Source organism: Megascapheus bottae, chromosome 11 (genome assembly GCF_031878675.1).
Source record: "Megascapheus bottae isolate mThoBot1 chromosome 11, mThoBot2.hap1, whole genome shotgun sequence".
In the NCBI taxonomy this organism is placed as follows: Eukaryota; Metazoa; Chordata; class Mammalia; order Rodentia; family Geomyidae; genus Megascapheus; species Megascapheus bottae.
Genome location: NC_143519.1, coordinates 56,009,513 through 56,031,699, shown reverse-complemented (window position 1 = coordinate 56,031,699; position 22,187 = coordinate 56,009,513). Strand labels below are relative to the sequence as shown.

The 22,187-nt window shown below is 40.1% G+C and overlaps 1 protein-coding gene across 1 annotated transcript; it reads left to right on the top strand.

Annotated features, from left to right (window-relative positions):
- The first annotated feature begins 35 nt into the window (after positions 1-35).
- On the top strand, positions 36-21,727 carry Mrps31 (mitochondrial ribosomal protein S31). Its single transcript, XM_090342308.1, has 7 exons — positions 36-202; positions 4,207-4,485; positions 9,957-10,115; positions 11,067-11,207; positions 15,110-15,189; positions 18,916-19,059; positions 20,963-21,727. The coding sequence occupies exons 1-7, from the start codon at positions 87-89 to the stop codon at positions 21,190-21,192; spliced, it is 1,149 nt and encodes a 382-aa protein (XP_090198434.1). The 5' UTR covers positions 36-86; the 3' UTR covers positions 21,193-21,727.
- The last annotated feature ends 460 nt before the right edge of the window (positions 21,728-22,187 follow it).

The following is a 22,187-nucleotide window of genomic DNA, read 5'->3' as shown; positions in this document are numbered from 1 at the left end:
AGGTAGCGCGGGACGGGGAGGGGGACGAGTTTGCCGGAAGGACAGGCGGTTCCGGTTGCTCTTCGTGTGTAGTTCACGTAACCACCATGCTCCGGCGGGTGTCGTCCTGCCGACCTCTGCTCTCCTTCGTCCGCCTCGCTCCGAGCTCTGCCACCCGCGATGCTGCCGTGGCGCCGCTCGCTGCTCCGCCCGGAACACCCAGGTACCGCGTTGTGGCGGTGCCGGCTGCTCGCCGGCCTGCAGGCCACCGCGGCCTGGTCCGCTGCTCTGTGACCCCTCTCTGAGCCTCGGGGTCGGGGGGAGAGGCTGGAGGACCCGGGGAGCCGCGGCGCGCGGGGTGAGGGCAGGCACACCCTAGGCGGGGAAGGTCACTTGGCCGAGGTCGCGGCGCGCGGGACCCCGCGGCCTGGTCTGCGGCCCCGACCTTTTGGGGTTCGTTCCCGCCGCGGCTCATCCCGCGCGCTACCTTCCTCGGGGCTCTACTGGCGTAATGACCGGGGAAAGCTATTTCAGCCGGGCGCCCGTGACTCTCACCTGTAATCCACCTACTCGAGAGGCTGAGGTCTGGGGACCGCGCGCTTCACCGGAGCTAGGCCGGGCAGGAAAGTCCGTCAGACTGGCTTAAATCTCCAGTTAACTACGGAAAAAGCTGGACGTGGAGGTGTGCCAGCCTTACGTTAAAAAAAAAAATAAGCAGGGGACGACAGCGTCTAGGCCTTAGGTTCAAGCCCCAGTACTGGCACTTAAAAAATAAAATAAAAAGGCTATATCTTAGCAAGTAGTAGATGATTCGTATGTATGTTAATTTTGGAAAGCAGTGCTCTGGCCTACCTACATCCTTGTTACTCTATGTACTCACATATACTCAAGTCTGGCTGCTCACTGTACTACACACCAATCAAGAGACACTGTTGAAAGGGATGAGTTCATTTTACTTTTTTAAAAAAAAAAAGCCTGCTAATCAAGAAGGCAGCAGATGCTTGTCCAAAGTCTATCTTGCTGATTTAGGAGACCTTTTCTATAGGCGATGAGTGGTGGCAGACTAATGGGTATCTTCTCGCCAGAGGGAGGTTTGTGATCAAATATCACATACCTATCTAATCCTAGTTGCCTGGTCAAGAGATGCCTTTCAAGTGTGCAGATCTCAGGAAGAGAGGTCATTATTTCTCTGGATAATTATTGTCACTAATTTGTTCATGTATAGTTCCTAACTTCTTCTTACACCACAGCTTGAAGGGGGGTAACTGCCCACACTTTTTTTTTTTTTTTTTGCTTTTTGCCAAACTCATGACAGTGAAAGGAAACAGAGTTCATCTGATGAAATTAAAGAGGAAATCAGTAGAAGCCCTAACTTGAGGGTGTGGATGGGATTTGAAAAGATGGGGGAACAATAAAAGGGATGCTATTGATCAACATGCATTGTACTATACATACACTATACATAGTGAACTGAAACTGCCCTTTATACAGCAACTTAAAATGTTAAAAATTACTTTTTAAAGTGAGGAAATTAGGAAATTTGGTCTCATGTTCTATCTTATGATGAAGTTTTTTATTAGTAGTGTATATCGTCAACACCTAATATAATACCCAGTTCCTGATAAATACTTGCTGTAATATTTATCAATGACTTTTTGGTTTTTTTTGCCAGTCCTGGTCCTTGAACTCAGGGCCTGAGTACTTTCCTCGTGCTTTCTCAAGGCTAGGCCTCCAACACTTGAGCTACAGCACCACTTCTGGCTTTTTTCTATGTATGTGGTATTGAAGATTTGAACTTGGCTCTTCATGCATGCAAGGCAAGCACTCTACCACCAAACTCCTGGCTCACCCTTCCTTCCTTCCTTCCTTCCTTCCTTCCTTCCTTCCTTCCTTCCTTCCTTCCTTCCTTCCTTCCTTTTTTTGTGGGTCATGGGGCTTGAACTCACCATGGGCACTGTCCCTGTGGGCTTCAGCTCAAAGCTACTGCCCTACCCTTGAGCCAAGCCCCACTTCTGGTTTTCTAGGGGTTAATTGGAGATAAAGTGCCTCAAGTCCTTTTGTGCCTGGGCTGGCTTTGAACCTTGATCCTCAGATCTCAGCTTCCTGAGTAGCTAGGATAACAGCCATGAGCCACCTTGCCCAGCCACTTTAAAAAACAAACACACACACACACACACACACACACACACACACACACACACACACTTTATTTCTGCATTGTGAAGCTAACATGCACATTCGTTTTTAAAATTAAAGGGCAACACCAGAAGTGAAAAATATCAAACGTTTTTAACTCCTCAGATGTTTGGATTGTTTAAAAGTAAGAAATGGGCTAGACACATGGCCCAAGTGGTAGAAGACCTGCCTAGTAAGCCAGAGGCCCTGAACATAAACTCCCATTACTGCTTGAACAAGTAAATGAAATATGTATAAGGCCCTAGATTTTATCCTATAGAAGTGGGGAGGAGAAGACATTTTTTTGTCTGGGTCTGAAGTAGACAAAAATCATTTGTGTTACCTTTTGGAAGTGTGTCTAATGAAATATGGAGTGATATATATAGCTACTGAATATTCTCTTTTCTGTTTCACTTTGGCTTTGTAAAATGTGTGGGAAACTGGCATTGCATAGAGTGAGTGCAGGAAGCCCAACAGGACTCCTGCTGAATCACAGTAATTATTCATCTAGAGAGGTTACAGGAAGTATGTAGTCAGTGAACTAATTAAGCTGTAAGCAAATTAAATTGTAACCACTTGACTGATGTACTAGTCTGCTCACCCTGTTGGTTGGAGTTTTCAGAACCTGCTCTGGCTCTAGGAGTTGCCCAGTTTGCAAATTGGTTTGATTTTGTTTTGCTTTGCTCAGCATCTACTAAATTTAACGAGTATAAAGAATTTTCCTTCTAGCTTTACAAATAGTGATTGGTTAAATAGCCTGTTCTTCATTGAGAAAGATCAGCCAATTAAAATAACGCCCAGGGGACCCTGGAGTGTGGCCTAGTGGTAGGGTGCTCAGCTAACATCCACAAGGCCTTGGGTTTGATTCCTTGGTACCACATATACACACAAAAGCTGGAAGTTGTGCTGGGGCTCAAGTGAAAGAGCAGTAGCCTTGAGAAAGCCCAAGGACAGTAACCAGGCCCTGAGTTCAAGCCCCAGGACTAGCCAGAAAAAAAGAAAAACAACACCCAGGAACATCTATAAGTGGTCTTTCTTATCAATAGAATTTTTATTTATCTTTTTTTTTTCTTCTGTCAGTTCTGGGCTTGAACTCAGGGCCTGAGCACTGCCCTTGAGCTTTCTGAAGGCTAGCGCTGTACTGCTTGAGTCACAGTACCACTTCCGGCTTTGTATATATGTGGTTCTGAGGACTCGAACCCAAGCCTTCATACATGCTAGGCCAGAACTCTACCACACTCCAGGCCCAATTTTCATATTATTTGATTATGACATTTTAAATTAGATACTGTATGAGAGCTGGGACATGTAGTCATATTTGAATTTGAGAATAATAAATCATTTAACTATGTCACTGTTTTCCAATCTTTCTGTATCATCAAACACATAGAAAATGATGTTTGTATTGAACTCTGGGGTAAGTGGAAGGAGGCAAAAATTTTAGGAGTGTCAGGAGTCCCAGGCCTCTCACACCCATCTTTAGAGCCAGGAGACCAATGGTATATCAGTACACCTGTACCTGTATGTGGTCTGCTATGTCACTTAAGCCTCAGGGATTCTGAGCTATATGTCCATGGGTCTGTTTCCTTCTCCCAGTCCTGGGGCTTGAACTCAGGGCCTCAGTACTGTCCTTGGACACTTTTTGCTCAAGGTTAGCCACTTGAGTCACAGCACCACTTCCAGCTTTTTCTTAGTATTTAGTACCGAGGAATTGAACCCAGGGCTTCGTGCATGCTAGGCAAGCACTCTACAACTAGGCTGTGCTCCTGGCCCCATTCATTTCCTTTTCTGCAACATGAGGATAATGCCTATTTCACAGAGCTGATGTAGATATGAGAAAAAGTATATTGATGTACATTATGTTCACAAAGCTAGAGGTATGATATATGCTAACATGGTAAATTGCTGATATTATAGTCAGTAATCAAAAGCTAAAAGAAATGGGAAGTGTTTGATCTAAAACTTCGTAAGGTAAAATTCTTTTTCAGTTATTCCTTTATTGTTTTATATTGTACTTCTCACTTTTCCCCCTCTAATTTATCTTTTTTTTAGGACAGAAAATATTCAGAGGTATCTGAGGACTAGCAGCAGCATCTGTAGCAAAACAAATGAGATGTCTCCTCCCACCAGTGAGACTTCCAAGACTTCAGAGAACAAAGACAATGTCAAGAACACAAAAAAAAGTCTGGAAGACATTATCAAGGACATGAGAGTTGAACCGAGCACAGTACGTGTTCAAACAACAAAGCCACCCAGGAGGATACCTTATAAAAGTTCAGACAGTACATTTAGAAAACGCCAAAGTTGTACCAAAGATTCTCCAGAGGAGAGGTAAATGAAATTGCAATTTGAATATTCTTCTTTGAAAGGGTTTTTGAAGCTCCAATAAGCCTTTTCTTTTAGTAAAACTATGTTTAGAATACTTGATAGGTACTATATTAGTGAAGGGTAATCAGCTCATAAAGGTATGCTGGTGATTACTTAAGAAATGTTATCATTTTATATGTAGGACATAAGAGGTCATCTATATGTAATCTAGAGAAATTACCTGAGAATTCTAACGTTCTCTTATGAGTTGAATGTTACTGCCATTCAGTTGCCCCTTTAAATTATTAACTATCATGCACGTCTTGTTTTGGAGGTCTCATTATGACAGGAAAAGACTTCCTTGAAAGTTTCCTTTTCAAAATTCCTTCCAGCCAGGCAAAGGTGGCTACTTGGGAGACAGAGATCAGGAGAATGATTGTTTGAATCCAGATAAAGACAAATGTTTATGAGACTACCATCTCCACCAACAGCTGGGCACACTGACACATCTCTCATCCCAGCTATGTGGAAAGCATAAGTAGTGGACCATGGTCCCGGCTGGTCTGGTCAAAAAAATGGGACTCTTGCTGGGCACTGATGGCTCATGCCTGTAATCCTAGCTAATCAAGAGGCTGAGATCTGAGGATGGAAGTTCAGAGCCAGCCTGGGCACAAAAAGTCCATGAGACTCTTAGATCCACGACCAAGCAAAAAAAAGAGAGAGAGAGACCCTATCTCAGAAGTAGCCAGGCTGAAGGTGTGGCCTGAATGGTATGGAACCTTCTTAGCAAGCACCAAATCCTGGGTTCATACTCTCGCCTACCCCTCCCATCGTCCTCTGCCGAGCACAATGGTGTATACCTATAGTCTAGCCCATTAGAGGCTGAGGTAGCAGGATCATAAGTTTGAGGCTAGCCTGGGGTGGACCTTGTCTCAAAAACCAGAAAACATTGCTTCTAGAGTAGAGTTGCAGTGTGTTAATTAGAATTCTTTTATATGGCTTTCTTTAACCAGGAATTAGTATTTTCTATTTAGAGCATTATCTTTTTTTTCTGGAACATTGTAATTGTGCTTATCAACGTATCTAACTTATCTGATTCTGAGTGCAGTCAGCATAGTGTTGTATTACAGCTTAAGTAGTTTTTTTTTTTTTTTAGTGGTATGTAAAATATTCTACATTAACAGTATTATCCACTCATTAAGGCTTGTAACTTTAGGATATCTATCACTGACCTTTTACGACCGTTTACCAGAAGAGGAGGTTTTTATGTCCCAGAGTGATTTAACAGTTTTTGGAACTGTTCTTGGTTTCTGCTTTCTAAAATGCTTAGTTGGGTAGAAGGCAAGTGAGCTAATTCAGACATGGAGTGCTGAATCCCGTTGTGTGGTCCAGCCTCACAAGACATGGAATGTCCTTTCTATCCCATTCTGTCCCTTCTAGGAACTGAGGAGAGGAGACATAAGGATGGCAATGTGGCAGTATATGGCATGTGGGACTGGAAGTATTGATGTCTTTACTTCCTGAAAATAAAACCTATCACACCTGGTGATCTGATAACCATAGAAAAGCAGCTGGATTGAAGGCAATGGTGTCAGGACAAAATTTACCTGTAGAGGCACCATATTAAGACTTTCCTGAATGCAGCTACTTTTGACAGCAACTCTTGAAGGAACCCTTGAAACCTTTGTGGCCTTGATTTAAGAACTGTCCACTAATGTGGGGCCTTAAACCAGTTAGCCTCCTGGCTTGCATAGAACACTTATCTGTCACCACTCTTGTATGACTGAAAAGTGTCACCTGTATGAATGCTGCAAGGATGTTTGCTGAGAGGCTATCCTGAGAGGCTGTTCTGCCAACTGCTGTAGGACTTTTATCTTCCTAACAGCCTGGGCCAAATATGTCTACAATAGCCTTGAGGAGTTAAGTGTGTAGTGGAGATAGCACAACCAAAAGTTCTGCTTTCTGCTTTCATTTTCTCATAATAAAGAACTACCTGCCCTAAACTTCTTACATACTGTTACTCGATTAGTTCTTTTTTTTTTGATCAGTTATGGGGCTTGAACTCTGGGCCTGGGCACTGTCCCTAAGCTCTTCAGCTCAAGGCTAGCGGTCTATCACTTGAGCTATAGCATCACTTCCAGTTTTCTAGTGGTTATTTGGAGATAGGAGTCTTACGGCCTTTTGTGCCCAGGCTAGCTTTGAACTGTGATCCTTGGATCTTAGCCTCCTGAGTAGCTAGGAATACTGGCATGAGCCACCAGCACTGGCTTGATTATTTCTGGGGTTTCCTAGTATAAATGCTACAATTAACATTTTTTTATTAAAGAATTTATTAACATTGATTTATACATCATATTTCAAATGACGTGTCAAACAAGTATTCAAGAAGGGAATCTCTATATATAATCACTGGCACTTAGATTTTAGAACATAATTAAAATTAGGCTGAGGGTTTGTATGTCATAGATACATAATAATCTATGTAATAAAACATTATGTCTATAGAGTCATAAGTTTTTATGCCTATGTAGTTATGTTTATATTTCCAATACCATGTCCATAGCATTGGCTACGCAAATATTGAGTACTCTTGTACTGTTTGGATCTAATAGCCACATATTAAGGATACCATGCACCTTTTGTTCCTTTGGTCTTGAATTAACATTTTTTTAATCAGCAACTTCCCTTTGACATTGTATCTCAGTCAGAGTCCAAAGTCCTGGCAATAGAACACTGAACAAATCATAATCTGTGCTTCCTACCTTAACATGGGAGAAGCCAGGTGGTAGCACACACCTGTAATCCCATCACCTGGGAGACTAAGGGAGGATTGCGAATCTGAAAACTCCTCAACTGCATAGCAAGTTATGACTCAGACTGTTTTTTTTTTTTTCTTCCTCAAAACAAATCAAAACAGGGGTAAAGAGGTAACAAGAAGAAATGTGGGAGAGGGGGATATACCCACGCCTGGATATACTATGTCAGATACAAACATGAAGAAAAATAAAGTTGGAACTGGAGAGTGCTGTTTTTAAGAATGATTAAGGAGGGCCGGGAGTTTGGCCTAGTGGTTAAAGTGCTTGCCTAGCATGCATGAAGACCCAGGTTCGATTCCTCGGTACTACATACATAGAAAAAAGCCAGAAGTGGTGCTGAGGCTCAAATGGTAGAGCTCTAGCCTTGAGAAAGTCCAAGGACAGTGCTCAGGCCCTGAGCTCAAGCCCAGTACTGGCAAAAAAAAAAAAATGATTAAGGAAAAGTTTTGATTAATACGTTAGCCCAGGGGCCAGGAGTGTAGCCTCATGGTAGAGTGCTCGCCTAGCATGCATCAAGCCCTGGGTTTGATTCTTCAGTATCACATACACAGAAAAAGTCAGAAGAGGCACTGTAGCTCAAGTGGTAGAGTGATAGCCTTGAGCAAAAGGCCCTGAGTTCAAGTTCCAGGACTGGCAAAAAAAAAGAAAAATGTTAGCTGAAATTCAAAATAAAACTGGATGTAAGATGCTAAGATTGTTTCCAGCACAGAAGTAGAACGGCTTATGTCCTGATTGAAGTGTACTGCATTCCTCAAATTCTACATTATTTTCTTCAGAGAAATTTCCTAAGAAGTGGGATTACTGGGTAACAATATTTGTATGTACTTAACAAATTTTAGAATCACCAATTTGCTTGCCAAAAGTTGTGCGCATTGAGATTTTCTTTTCTGAAGTTGTATGCTATCGTTTATTTTAAAGAAACTCAGATAGTATAAAGTAATGAAAGGTGAGACTATAAAATAAGACTCTGGGAATGTGGCTTAGTGGTAGAGTGTTTGTTTAATATTCATGAAAGTGGTGTTGTGGTTCAAGCGGTAGAGTGCTAGCCTTGAGCAAAAAAAGCTCTGAGACAGTACCCTGGCTCTGAGTTCAAGTCCTAGGACTGGCAAATAAAAAAAAAAAAGAAAGAAAAGAATATAAAATACTCTGAAATACTGGAGACTGGATAGTTAAAATGGTAAAAGGTCTCATTACATTGTTAAAATCTGTGCTTCTTGCACAGATTTAGGTAAAAATTAACTTTTTTTTCAATGACAGAATTTCTCCCATGATTTTTTTTTTTTTTGCCAGTTCTGGGGCTTGAACTCAGAGCCTTGAGCTTGAATTTAGGGCCTGAGCACTGTCCTTCAGCTTTCCTCAAGGCTAGAGTCTACCATTTGAGCCACAGCACCACTTATGGTCTTTTCTATGTATGTGGTACCGAAGAGTTGAGCCTAGGTCTTCATGCATGCTAGGCAAATACTCTATCACTAGGCCAAACTCCCAGCTCCCCATGATTTTTATTGGGCCATCTCAAATTGCAAACCTTGAGGTCATACAAGGTTCTAGACTGAATACCTGTATTTTTTGCATACTTGGATCAAAGCTCCAAATTGCAACTATGAAGTTATGAAAGGAATACAATGATATGGGTCAGGCATAAGCATTATTCATAGATCAGAGTTTTGAGAGAACTTTTTTTTTTGACACACACACTTTTCTATTTTTGTTTTCTGATCTTCCAAAAGATCAGATTAAAGTCTTATATTAAGACTTTAAGTCTTTCTAATCTTTTTGGTGGGGGGAGGTAAGGGTCAGTCATGGGACTTGAACTCTGGGCCTGGGAACTCTCTGAGTTCTTTAGCTCAAGGATGCACTCTGCCTCTTGAGCCACAGCACCACTTCCAGTTTTCTGGTGGTTAACTGGAGATAAGAGTCTCACAGGCTTTAGTGTCCAGGCTGACTGAACCTCAATCCTCAGATCCTCCCGACTAGTCCTTCTAATTTCTATCCAGAAATTTGAAGAATTTGGAAACTTTAATTATCATTTGGGTAGAACAATACTAAAATTAGAATGATAGCCAGGTACCAGTGGCTCATGCCTTTAAGCCTAGCTACTCAGAAGGCTGAGATTTGAGAATCATGTTTCAGAGCCAGCCTGGGTAGAAAAGTACCGTGAAACTCTTACCTCCAACTGATCATTCAAAAGCTGCAAGTGACATTGTGACTCAAATGTGGTAGAGCACTGACCTTCAGCAAAAAAGCTCAGAACATCCGTCATGGCCTGAGTTCAAGCTCAATAAATAAATAATAACTGTAATAATACAGAAAAAGTTGGCATGACCCCTGTGCAGAAGTAATTTTGAAAGTAATTTAATTTGCATTGTAACAACGGATTCTGTAGAATTCTAGGTGTAATAAGACACTAATTTATTCCTTACTGAGATGCATTTCTGAGTTAGCTAAAAATTATGACATTTTCAGGTTTTTTCATGTGCTTCAGGAGTACATTCACTTAAACTTCAGTGCTTCAAAATTTATCTAAAACATATGTCTAAAGCAGGATATATATACAAGCATATGCTTGTAGTCCCTGCCCTCAGAAAGTGACCAAGATATCCTCCTCACTTCATTTTACTTGTCACTAAACATGTGTCATCTCTCTTTTATTTCTCATTTCTTTTTCATTTTATTTTCCAGAAACCAGTCCCTGAGTCCGGAGTTGTTGGCAGCTGTATCTGCTATTGCAGAGTCTCTTCCCTTTGACAAGAATACAACTGAATCAGAGCTGCTCAGGCAGCTGCAACAGCACGAGACAGAATGGAAGGCACAGGAAGCTGGAGAGAAACATAAAATTAGGTCAGTGGGTCAGATAGTTGTGTTGGTAATGCTTATATCTCAGAGTAGTCCATTTTCACATGGCTGGGAGCCATACCCGTTGCATTTCCATTTTATATATGAAATGCAATATATACAGTTTCTGTTTTATATATGAAATAAGTTTAGCAAATTTTTAAATGTCTATGTTAAGTGAGATATAGGCTTAAGAAACCAACTCATTCAGTAAGTTATGAAGTTTCTAGCCTCTGAAAAAGGTTCAAAGTAATGGTATTAAAATAAGCAGTCCAGACACTGGTGCTGCTACTCTGGAGGCTAAGATCTGAGGACCACAGTTGCAAGCAAACCTGGGCAGGAAAATCCATGATGCTCTTACCGCCAATTAACCACCAAAATACCCAGAAGTAAAGTTGTAGCTCAAGTGGTAGAGCACCAGCTTTCAACAACAACAACAACAAAAGGTTCATGGACAATGGTCAGGCCCTGAGTTCAAACCCCAGGACTGACATACAAAATAAGTAAGCTAATAACAATAGTTTGTATGAGAAAATAATTTCCAGTTAAAACCTTTTTATGTACTGCTAATTATCTGTAGACCTGTTTCCTTTTCTTCATGTATAGCTGAACTATTGTCACAGCTCACCTTTTTCTTCACCCACTTGGCTGCCTGAGGCCAGCAAGCAGTGCCCATGCTTCCTTTAGGATATGGTCTAAATCAGCCATTCTCAATGGCATTGTACCAGGTTATGCCAGTTAAAGGCCCCTTTTTGTTTTCAACAGATATTATAGTGAACAGATTTTATTTGTTCCTTAAGTAGATGATAAATGCATAAATGTGATTGTATTTTAACATACATTTTTATGCTATATTAGTGTATAAAAGTGAAACGAGAATTAAGTTGTATGTCTCCTGTTCAAGGAGCTGTTGCATAGCTAAGATTTCTAATATGCTTGACCCTTTTGTTATTTCAGTTTCAGTAACATAATATCAGAAATGAAAGTTGCCAGACAACCTACAATTAGAATTAGTACAAGACCTGAGCATCAGATTCAGTTTGATGAAGAAGCTGACAGTTATATTGGTAAGAAGAAAGCAGCCACTTTAAAAAACAGGTATTCAGGCTTTGCAGTGTGTTGGGCTTCATTTGTGTGGTTTGTTTTCACATTAGCTGGGGATTTGCTTCATTCTTTATACCTGTTATTGCCGATGGCTGTCTGAGCATTGTGGGTGCCTGTACATTTGTCTTCTCATCTCTCTATCATTTTCTGCAAAGGGAAAGATATTCTGGCTTTTACAATCCTTCATTTCTCAAAACCATAGATTGGAATAGATCCTGCCTCACCTTTACCCATGCTGTCGAGGAATTCCAGAATTTGAATGAATATTGCTGACTGAATTTGGAACAATGAACATTTTACAGGAAGCATTAGGTTATCATTTGAGTATGTTCCTAACACAGTATTTATATGCCCTTTGCATCTCTATATATAGTCACCTTTTTAAACCTTAGGGAAAGAGATCATTATCCAAAACAATGCCTTAAAGCTATAGATTATGACAACTGAAATTCTAAAAGATTTGAAACTACCATACCTTATGTAAATTGAAAGTTGTTCTATACTTACATGAAGCTTCTGTGCTTTTAAGCCTACAAAATGACAGTTGGAAAGATGGAGCCAGATATTTGACGTGATCTGAAAAAAACTGACTTGTCTTTAATCACAAGATACACTCTAATTGAAATATTTGTAACATGATGCATATTATGTTATTATTAAGTAAAATCCAAGGCACTTGACTTATTCTTTCTGGGTATTAAATTCCTACAAGAAGATTGGAAAAGGTAGTCAGCACTTGACACAATAAATTTAAGAAAATAATTGAATAAAATTTAAAAAATGTATTTAAGGTTTAAGAACATTTAACTGAACCATTCCACAATTCTTTGTAACTGCTTCTGTATGGTGTATCATAACATTTTTATTTACAGTGCTGAGATCAGACCCTGGAGCCTGTGCTTATAACTTGATTTGTAACCTTATCACACTGTCATTAAAATTTAAAAAATATCTGGGTGCCATTGGCTTACCTCTATAATCCCAGCTATTTAGGAGGCTTAAATTGGACAATCATGGTTCACATCCAGCCTGGGCAGGAAAGTCCCCATGAGACTTTTATCTCCAGTTAACCACCAAAAGGCTAGAGGTGGAGATGTGGCTCAAGTACTCTAGCCTAGCCTCAGCTACAGTGCCTAGGCCCTGAGTTCAAGCCCCCACCCCCACCTCTCTCTCTCCCTGTCTCTCTCTCCCCCTCTCTCTCTTTCACGTGTGCGTGCGTGCGCGCACGCGCGCGCACACACACACACACCAAAGAAAAAATATTGCATATTTTGGCTCATGTATGAAATATAGACTTAAAATGATGATGGCAGTGGTGATGATAATGATGGGACACAAATGTGAAAGGGGGACTAGAGCTAAAAGGAAAGGGGAGATTGGTAGTGGGACAATACTTGGGTTTGTGACGATCAAAGTAGGTTACACATACATCTATATTGAGATACAGAGATGTATGAAGGTAGCCAAAGCAGGAATGAGGTAAGGGATTAAAAAGTCTAATAGAGGAGCCGGGTGCAGTGGCTCAAGCTTGTAATCCTAGCTACTCAGGAAGCTGAGATCTGAGGGTCAAGATTCAAAGCCATCCAGGGCACAAAAGGAGTGGAGACTCTTTATCTCCAATAAACCTCTAGAAAATAGGAAGTGGGGCTTGGCTCAAGGGTAGGGCGGTAGCTTGGAGCTGAAGCACTCAGGGACAGCATGCAGGCCAAGTTCAAGCCCCATGACCCACCAAAAAAAAAAAGAAAGAAAAAAAGAAAGTCTAATAGAAGAGTGATCTGGTTTATACTATACACATCCATGTTATCACAATGAGAACCCCTGTAATTCTAATTGTTTACAAAAAAAAAAAAGCTTTTAAGTCTCAGGGGTAAAAAAAAAAAGGCAGCCTGTGTTTGAAGATACAAACAAATGGCCCAGGATATATAGCTCAGAAGTAGAATGCTTACCTTGCATGCGCCAGGCACTGAGTTTAGTCTCTAGTACTGCAAAGGAAGGGGTAGAAAAAAAAATAAGCAGCTTCAAGAGAAAAACTTTAAAAGATAGAAGAATGGATTCTGTGTATATGCTGTGCTGAAAAGCTGTCTAAGGGGATTGCAGGGAAGGTAATTAAGTTGTCTAATACTACTGTGACTAGAGCAAAATTTGTGGCAGCCAGAAAAAAAAAAAATCGGGTGTGGCCTGATCCAGTTAGACAGAGGTAGGAGTTATAAAGCTCAAGCTTTGGAGTCAATGTGGCTTGCCTTGGCCCTGCCACCAATTGACTTTGTGACTAGAGCCATACCAAAAGTAAAACCTAGCTTAAATATCTTCCTTGAAGAGTAAGAAAAAAATGTATGAGCTCTGTAATGCAGAGTATGTGCTCCACAAATATCATCCTTTCCTTCTTTTTACATTCCTCTGAAGTTCTATACTCTACCAAACCATTCCACAGTCATGAGTTGTCTACCATCCTGTTTACCTAATTTGCCACGGTGTGTATGTTCTCTAGGGAAAAGAATGCAAGCCCGTGAGAATGGTTCTGAGCAATCAGGCCTATGTTTACCAATACAGAGGACCTGCTAGGGAAAAACTTCCATGTTACCATGTGACTTTACCTAATTTTAATGTATTTATTTGCATTTTTCCCCCAGTTTTATTTAGTAGACAAATTTATCCAGAAAAGAAGTTCTTTTAAAACTCATTTTTGGGCCGGGAGTTTGGCCTAGTGGTTAAAGTGCTTGCCTAGCATGCATGAAGACCCTGGTTCGATTCCTCGGTACCACATACATAGAAAAAAGCCGGAAGTGGTGTGAGGCTCAAGTGGTAGAGCTCTAGCCTTAAGAAAGTCCAAGGACAGTGCTCAGGCCCTGAGCTCAAGCCCAGGACTGGCAAAAAAAAAAAAAAAAAAAAGAAACTCATTCTCCCACTTATAAACTGGTCCTTAATCTAGCCACGCTTTTGTCCAAGTAAATATGTGAATCACCACATAAAACAATGAAAATATACCTATAATAAAAGTTAATAAAAGTTACCTATTAACTCTTGTCTTGTCCATTTCAGTGGTTAATTAGAAATAGTTATGTAAAAAAAAAAGTTAATTATTTTTAAGCTGTGGAATGATTATAAAAGGGAATGCTTAGATGTATCTGTTCAGCCTTTTTTTTTTTTTTTTTTACCAGTCTTGGGCTTGAGCTCAGGGCCTGAGCACTGTCCTTAGACTTTCTCTACCACTTGAACCTCAGCACCACTTCCGGCTTTTTCTATATATATGTGGTACCAAGGAATCAAACCCGGGTCTTCGTGCATGCTAGGCAAGCACTTTAACCACTAGGCCAAACTCCTGGCCCTGTTCAGCCTTTCTTAATTTGCAATTAAATGTTGCAGAATTTTCTGCCCTTAAAGACAAATGTTGACTTCAACAGTTTTCATTTTAGCAAATTGTGTAGTTTTCTACCATACTAAGTTCTCTGATACTGGTGTATGAAAAGGACCAAATAAAAACCATGGCAGGGCTGGGAGTTTGGCCTAGTGGTAGAGTACTTGCAGTAAGACCTAGGTTTGATTCCTTGGTACCACATACGTAGAAAAAGCCAGAAATGATGCTGTGGCTCAAGTGGTAGCTTAGCCCTGAGTTCAAGCCCCAGGACTGGAAAAAAAAAATCATGGCAAACTAAGTAAGTTATTCAGTGAAGTTTAATTTGCAAACGTGAAATCTTTATGACTGATTTGTCATATCCTGAAACAAAAATTCAAGGGAGTGTGTTCCTGTTTTTTAGAAAGTTAAGAGTCCTAAAAACTTGGCAGTTTAACTTCAATGTCTTGTATGGATCAGTGAGATTAGTTTCTGTATAGACTGTATCATTTTTTTTCATCAACAGTTTGACAATTTGGTGACTTTTTTTTTTTTTAATTTTCAGTGTTAAAGCTAATTTATTTGTGGGGAAGAGACTTAATATTTTCGACAAACAGACATTTCCTGAAGAAGCATCTGAAGCAGGTTTGTTAAAAGTACTGTTTCTCCAGTGGAAAAATGTTCTGTCTTTCAAAAATATGGTGTTGGGATTGTATAGTGGTCGGGTATGGCCTGTTTAGGAATGCAGCTGTTGTCATTGCTAATCCTGATCATATTCCCCTCTGAAAATGTTACTATCTGTGAACCCACAGGAGGTTGGGATTTCTGGCTGAATAATCCAGAGGTATGTAGCGACTAGTAATTTAGGTTAGAATGTTAGTAATCATCTGCCATTTGGACTGTACTTCTGTACATCTTGATGCATAAACTGTGGTTCCTGGTTTGACTTGCTCACTATCCTGAAGAGAATAGAAGTAACAATAAGATAATGTAGACCTTATTAAGAAGATAGAATATAGCACATTTGTAGTGTTTGGTTTGATTTGGTTTGGTGCCAGTTCTAAGGTTTGAACTGAGGTTCTGGGTGCTGTCCCTGAACATGTTTCTGTTATGTGTGCTGGTCCTGGGACTTGAACTCAGGGCCTGGGTGCTTGTGTCTCTGGGCTTTTAGTTTGTGTGTTTGTTTGTTTTGTATGTTTTTGTGAGTCATGGGACTTGAACTGTCCTAGGCACTGTCCCTGAGCTCTTCAGCTCAAGGCTACTGCCCTACCCTAGAGCCAAGCCCCACTTCTGTTTTCTAGAAGTTAATTGGAGATAAGAGTCTCAGATCCTTTTGTACGCAAGCTGGCTTTGAACCTTTATCCTCAGATCTCAGCCTACTGATTAGCTAGGATTATAGGCATGAGCTGTGCCACCTTGCTGGCCTCTGAACTTTTTTTCTTCTGGGCTAGTGTTCTTCCATTTGAGCCACAGCTTCACTTCTAGATTTTTGCTGGTTAATTGGAGATAAGAGTCTCACAGATCTTCCTGTCTGGGCTGGCTTCAAACCAGAATCCTCAGATCGCAACCTCTTGAGTAACTAGGATTACAGACACGAGCCATCAGCACTTTGTTTCTTAACACATGATTATGGAGTTTATTTTCTATCTTCTTTAAATGAGAAGTCAAATCTGTCTGGTACCAGTGGTTCATGCCTGTAATCCTAGCTATTCAGAAAGCTGAGATGTGGAGGATCACAGTTTAAAACATGCCCAGGCAGAAAACATGGAAGCTACATCTTCAGTTAACCAGTAAATGTCAGACAGGAGATGTGGCTCAAGTGGCAAAATACCAGCCCTGAGAAAAAAGGCCAAGCAAGATCAGGAATCTCTTGAGTTCAAGCAGTGGTATTGACACAAAAAGAAAAAGAAAGAAAAAAGGGGTCAAATTCTTGACTGGATGTGGTAACTCATGGCCTTGCAATCCCACTATTCAGGAGACAGAGATTAGGAGACAAAAATTAGATCCCAATCTCAACCAATGAGCTGGGTGGGTGTAGTGGTCATTTCTGTAATCCCAAGTATGTGAAAGGTCTAGGTAATAAGATTGGTGCAGGCCAGCCTTGGCAAAAATGCGAAGAGTTTACCTGAGAAATAACAAAAGCAAAAAGGGCTGAGGATATGGCTCAAGCAATAGAACACCTGACTAACTCAGTTCAAACCCCTCTAACATAGTGTGGGGAATGTGGCTTAGTGCTAGAGTGCTTGCCTGGTTTTCATAAAGACCTGGGTTCGAGTCCTCAATACCACATAAACAGAAAAGGATGAAAGTATTGCTGTGGCTCATGTGATAGAGTTCTAGCTTTGAGCAAAAGAAGCTCAAGCCCTAGGACTGGAAAAAACAAAATCATAGCTAGGTGCAGTGGTTCACACCTGTAATCTTAGCTACTTAGGAGGCTGAGATCTGAGGATTGAGGTTCAAATCTAGCCCAGGTACTAAAGACTGTGAAACTCTTATCTCCATTTAACCACTAGAAAACTGAAAGTGGTGCTGTGGCTCAAGGGCAGTAGCCTTGAGCTGAGGGACAATGCCCAGCCAACCGAGTTCAAGCCTTACGACCAACAAAAATGTAAAACATAAAAAATGAAATTAAAAAAAAAAATTTAAAAAAAAACCCTAATACTTAAAAAAAAAAAAAAGCTGGGAGTGGGGGGGGCAGCATTTTTCAAAACTTCCATTTTAAGTTTAATCAAAAGAGAAGTAGTGTCCTTTTGCTTAACATTCAATTTGTTTTCTTGATATAATAGAGAAATGCAATACAAGTGGCTTCTAGCTTCTACATTGTAAAGAATGGAAGCTAGTTTTTTGGATCTCCACATAAGTAATAGTATTGTACATGAAGTTAGGTATCCTAAGCCAACCTCTGATGGTTCATTTAATCTTATTACCATTTACTAATATAAACATGTATTGTCCAATAAACTCAAGTGGCTTATAGATCACAAGAGTTAGCTATCATAATCTTAAGTGCTTTGTAAACAAATTGAGCCATATAATATGCGTCCATGGAGGAAAAGGAGTTGGTCAGTCAGTATTGGCTCTGAAGTGGAACTGAAGTGAGGCCTGGAGAGATGCCCTCTGCTAAGTGCTAAGAGCAGTTGTTGTCAGGGCAGCTGCTCTGGGCATCTCATGAAAACAGAAGAGACACTGGGATTCTTGAAGGAGTGAGCTGAGTTTTTAGTTTAAAATGTTAGCCCTAAAATTGAAATTAGCTGCCAAGGAAGCACTGAAGTTTAACGTATTTTATGAGTAGCATACGAATAGCACACCAGTTTGTATATTAGCTACACTAATGAAAGCACTATTGTTGTAACCTGTACTTACATGGCTCTAACAAATCTTTTGTTCTCCATTAAATATAAACTAATCAGACTGGAGGGTGGTGTGTTGTGGTTGTACATGCCTCTAACTTCACCCTTGCGAGACAGAGGCTGTAGATCATGAATTAGAGACCAGACTTTACCTGCATGGTAAGACTGCCTAAAACAAAACAAAAACGCCCAAGAAAACTCCCATGACAATGGGAGTATGAATTTGTGTGTGAATATGTGTTATTCTCTTTGAGTAATTGATGAGTGAAGTGCTAATGTTGGAGTTCGGGTATATTCTTACTTTCTTTAGTAATTATCAAACCATTTTTCCAAAGTCATTGTACATTCCCATCATTAATGGCTGGTGAGAATAGAATATGACTCATTCCTAAAAAAACTTAAATTTCAAAAGTTAATAATAAAGCTTGTAACATGGTGTTAGTAAGCCAGTATATTACCTTCCTTATAGGATTGGGTGTGAGAATTATGTTGATATGCCACAGCACTCAGTATCCCTTAGGTTTTGTTTTGTTTTGTTTTCTTATGCTTCGGCTTGAGCTCCAGGCCTCAGGCTCTCATTCATTTTTTTTTTTTTTCCACTCAAGGTGAATGCTCTACCACTTGAGCCACGTCTTCACGCCTTTACTTTCTGTCTTGTGCCATTTAATAAAAGACTTACCTCCACATTAACCAAAAGTCAGAAGTGGAGCTATAGCTCAAATGGCAGAGTTCCAGCCTTGAGCAAAAAAGCTAAAAGGCACAGCCTGGGCCCCAAGTTCAAGCACCAGTACCGACATGTATGTGTATATGTATGTGTGCACATGTACACATGTGCACATGCACACAATTAAAATTTGCCATTATTCTGGTCTTTATATTTTTTGTACAGTTTTAGTTTTTATTAGTTCAATTATGAATATTGAGATTTTAAAATAGTCCTTTCCAAATTGATGATGAACATCTTTAGGAAGAAAGACATTTCCATTGCCTTGTGCTTACTTCAAGTGTTTTTGTGACACAGAGACACCGCCTTCCCTTTGGGAGATAGAATTTGCCAAGAAGCTAAGCACAGTGACTGAACAGCCTTTGCAGAATGGCTTTGAAGAGATGATCCAGTGGACCAAGGAGGGCATGTTGTGGGAGTTTCCAATTAATAATGAGGCAGGTAAGTGCTGCCATCTGCAGAGGTTTCCAACATTGAGATACTCCTGAAAGATAGGATATTTTACAGTAGAGACACTTATGAGTCTCAAAACATTGTCAGTATCTTTATGATGTCTTAGAAAATTAATGCTGTTTCATTCTTTTGTTATGTGTTGTATAGGGAGTAAATTCAAGGCTTGCTAGGTAGTGTTCTGGCACTGGAGCCATTCCTCAAACCCCAACACTGTTTTAAGGATAAAAGGATGTAGCATGGGGCTGGGAATGTGGCTTAGTGGTAGATTGCTTGCTTAGCAAGCATGAAACCTTAGGTTCAATTCCTCGATACCACATACACACAAAAAGCTGAAAGGGGTACTGTGGTTCAAGTGGTAGAGCACTAGCCTTGAGCAAAAGAAGCTCAGGGACAGTGCCCAGGCCCTGAATTCAAGCCCCAGCACTGGCAAAAAAAAAAAAAAAGGATGCAGAATTACAAATAATAAAGTTTCTAGTTGCAAGCAGGACATATTTAATATGTTAAATACTAGATTTGAAATTATTGTTCAATATTGGAGAACATTGATATCTTTACTACATGAAATCATTGCCTTAAGGTAATGCAAGGTACTTATATACGCTGATGAATCAATGTTAGGAAAGCTAGGCACAGAGTCTTATGCCTATAATCCCATCTACTTTGGAGGATTGCAGTTCAAGGCCAGACCCAGCAATAAGTTAGAAAGGTCTCATCTCAATCAATAAAGCTGGGCATGATGGTGGATAAAATTTGAGTTTTAAGAAAGTTTTAAGTTCTAAAAAAATAAATATTTAATCAGGTTGGGATTTTCTTTTTTTTTTTTTTTTTTGGTCAGTTGTCGGGCTTGATCTCAAGGCCTGGGTGCTGTCCCTGAGCCCCTTTGTGCTAAAGGCTAGCGCTCTATGACTTGATCCATAACATCCCTTTTGGTTTTTGAGTGGTTAATTAGAGATAAGTGTCTCCCAACTTTTCTACCCAGGCTGGCTTTGAGCTGTGATCTTCAGATCTGAGCCTCCTGAGTAGCTAGGATTACAGGCACGAGCCACTGGCACCCAGTGAGAAATAATTTTAACACGATAATTTTGACAAGTAACGCATATATACAATATGTGTTACTGAGTTAATGCCTTTAACTATGTAAAGTGAGATGTCTCATTCCAGCTCCTCGAGTAATGGTTATCAGAAGGAAACGGGAATGGACTTCTGGAAACTGTCATAGATAACTACTCAGAACAAACTTAGAAACTTGCGAATGCTTTGTAAGACTGGCTTTGTAACCTGGAGCTTCCATACTTTGTTGCAAGACCTGATGCTGTTGGAGAAAGATGTTTTGTCATTTAAAACATAATAAAGAAATAACACAAGGATGCATCCTTTTGTTCACATTTTGCTTCCTGGGTTTTCCTGAGTATAACAAGTTATACTCAGGAAGCAACTATTGCTTCTATTCTTTGAATGCTTAGTAGCTAGACATTTTTGTATTTGTTTAATCTTTTAAAATCCCCAGGAACATGCTTGCACTTAGGCCTGAGTACTGTCCCTGAGCTTCTTTTTTTGCTCAAGGCTAGTGCTCTACCACTTGAGCCACAGCACCTCTTCTGCCTTTTTCTGCTTATGTTGTACTGAGGAAGTGAACCCAGGGCTTCATGCATGCTAGGCAAGCAGCACTACCACTGAGTCACATTCCAAGCCCCAGAGAATATTGTTTTTATAGCCTTTATATTATTCCTGAGGAAACTTAATACTCAGAGAAATTACTTCGCCAAAAATTAGAGTTGTTAAATTCATGATCAAACCTAGGTCTGTCTCCAGGATTTATTATGTCACTGATATTATGATTTAGGAACCATATTCAGCATTATAATATAATTCATTCTGTCTTGTTTTCTAGGTTTTGATGATGATGGTTCAGAATTTTATGAGCATGTATTTCTGGATAAGTATCTTGAAGGTTTTCCAAAACAAGGACCCATCCGCCACTTCATGGAGCTGGTCACTTGTGGCCTTTCCAAGAACCCGTATTTGAGTGTTAAGCAGAAAGTTGAACACATAGAGTGGTTTAGAAATTATTTCAATGAAAAAAGGAACATTCTAAAAGAAAGTAATATACAGTTTAATTAACACCATGGATTTTTTTCCTTCAAACTGTTAAAAGATGGATATTATAACTAAATAAATTTTCTTTTTTCTTTTCTTTTTATTGTAATTAATAGAGGGGTTACAGTTATATTCGCCAGATAGAAGGAACATTACTTCACACACATTGATACCCCTTCTCATGTTTTTGTCCCCATTTTTCTCCCCCCACCTCCTCCCCTCATCTTGTTTTCCCCCTTCCTTACATACACTATACCAGATTACAAGGTAAGATATTGTAACAATATGAGAATAACCAAGGGACAACAAAAGAGATGAGAAATAACATAGTACATTAAGAACAACAGTCACTCATTATATGGCTCTTATTTCCATATCCTGGAGGTCCTTTCATTTAGCCTCATTCTATATGGTCTATATATCTAGGTTTTGAACTATTGTAATCCTCTGCTAGGAGAGTCCAAGTTTTGTACTAATTATGACAAATGAGGGAAACCATTGAGCCTATGTTCCTTTGAGTCTGGCTTACTTCACTTAATATATTTTCCAAGTCTTTCCATTTCCTTACAAATGGGGCAATGTCATTCTTTCTGACTGCAGCATAGAATTCCAATGTGTATAAATACCACATCTTGTTGATCCACTCATCAATTAAGGGGCATCTGGGTTGGTTCCATATCTTTGCTATGGTAAATAGTGCTGCAGTGAACATCGTTGTGCTAGTGGGTTTAGTATGCCCTTGTTTCTGGACAATTGGATAAATGCCAAGGAGCTCTATGTTTAGTCTTTTGAGGAACCGCCATACTGCTTTTCATAGTTGTTGAACCGAGTTTACACTCCCACCAACAGTGTAGTAGTGGTCCCTCCTGGCCACATCCCTGCCAGCATCTGTTCTAAATAAAAATTTTACTAGAAATTTTCCTGTTGGGATTCCTAATTTGACTGGTAGATAAGTAAATGATGATTTTTTTTTTTTGCCAGTCCTGGGCTTGAACTCAGGGCCTGAGCACTGTCCTTGG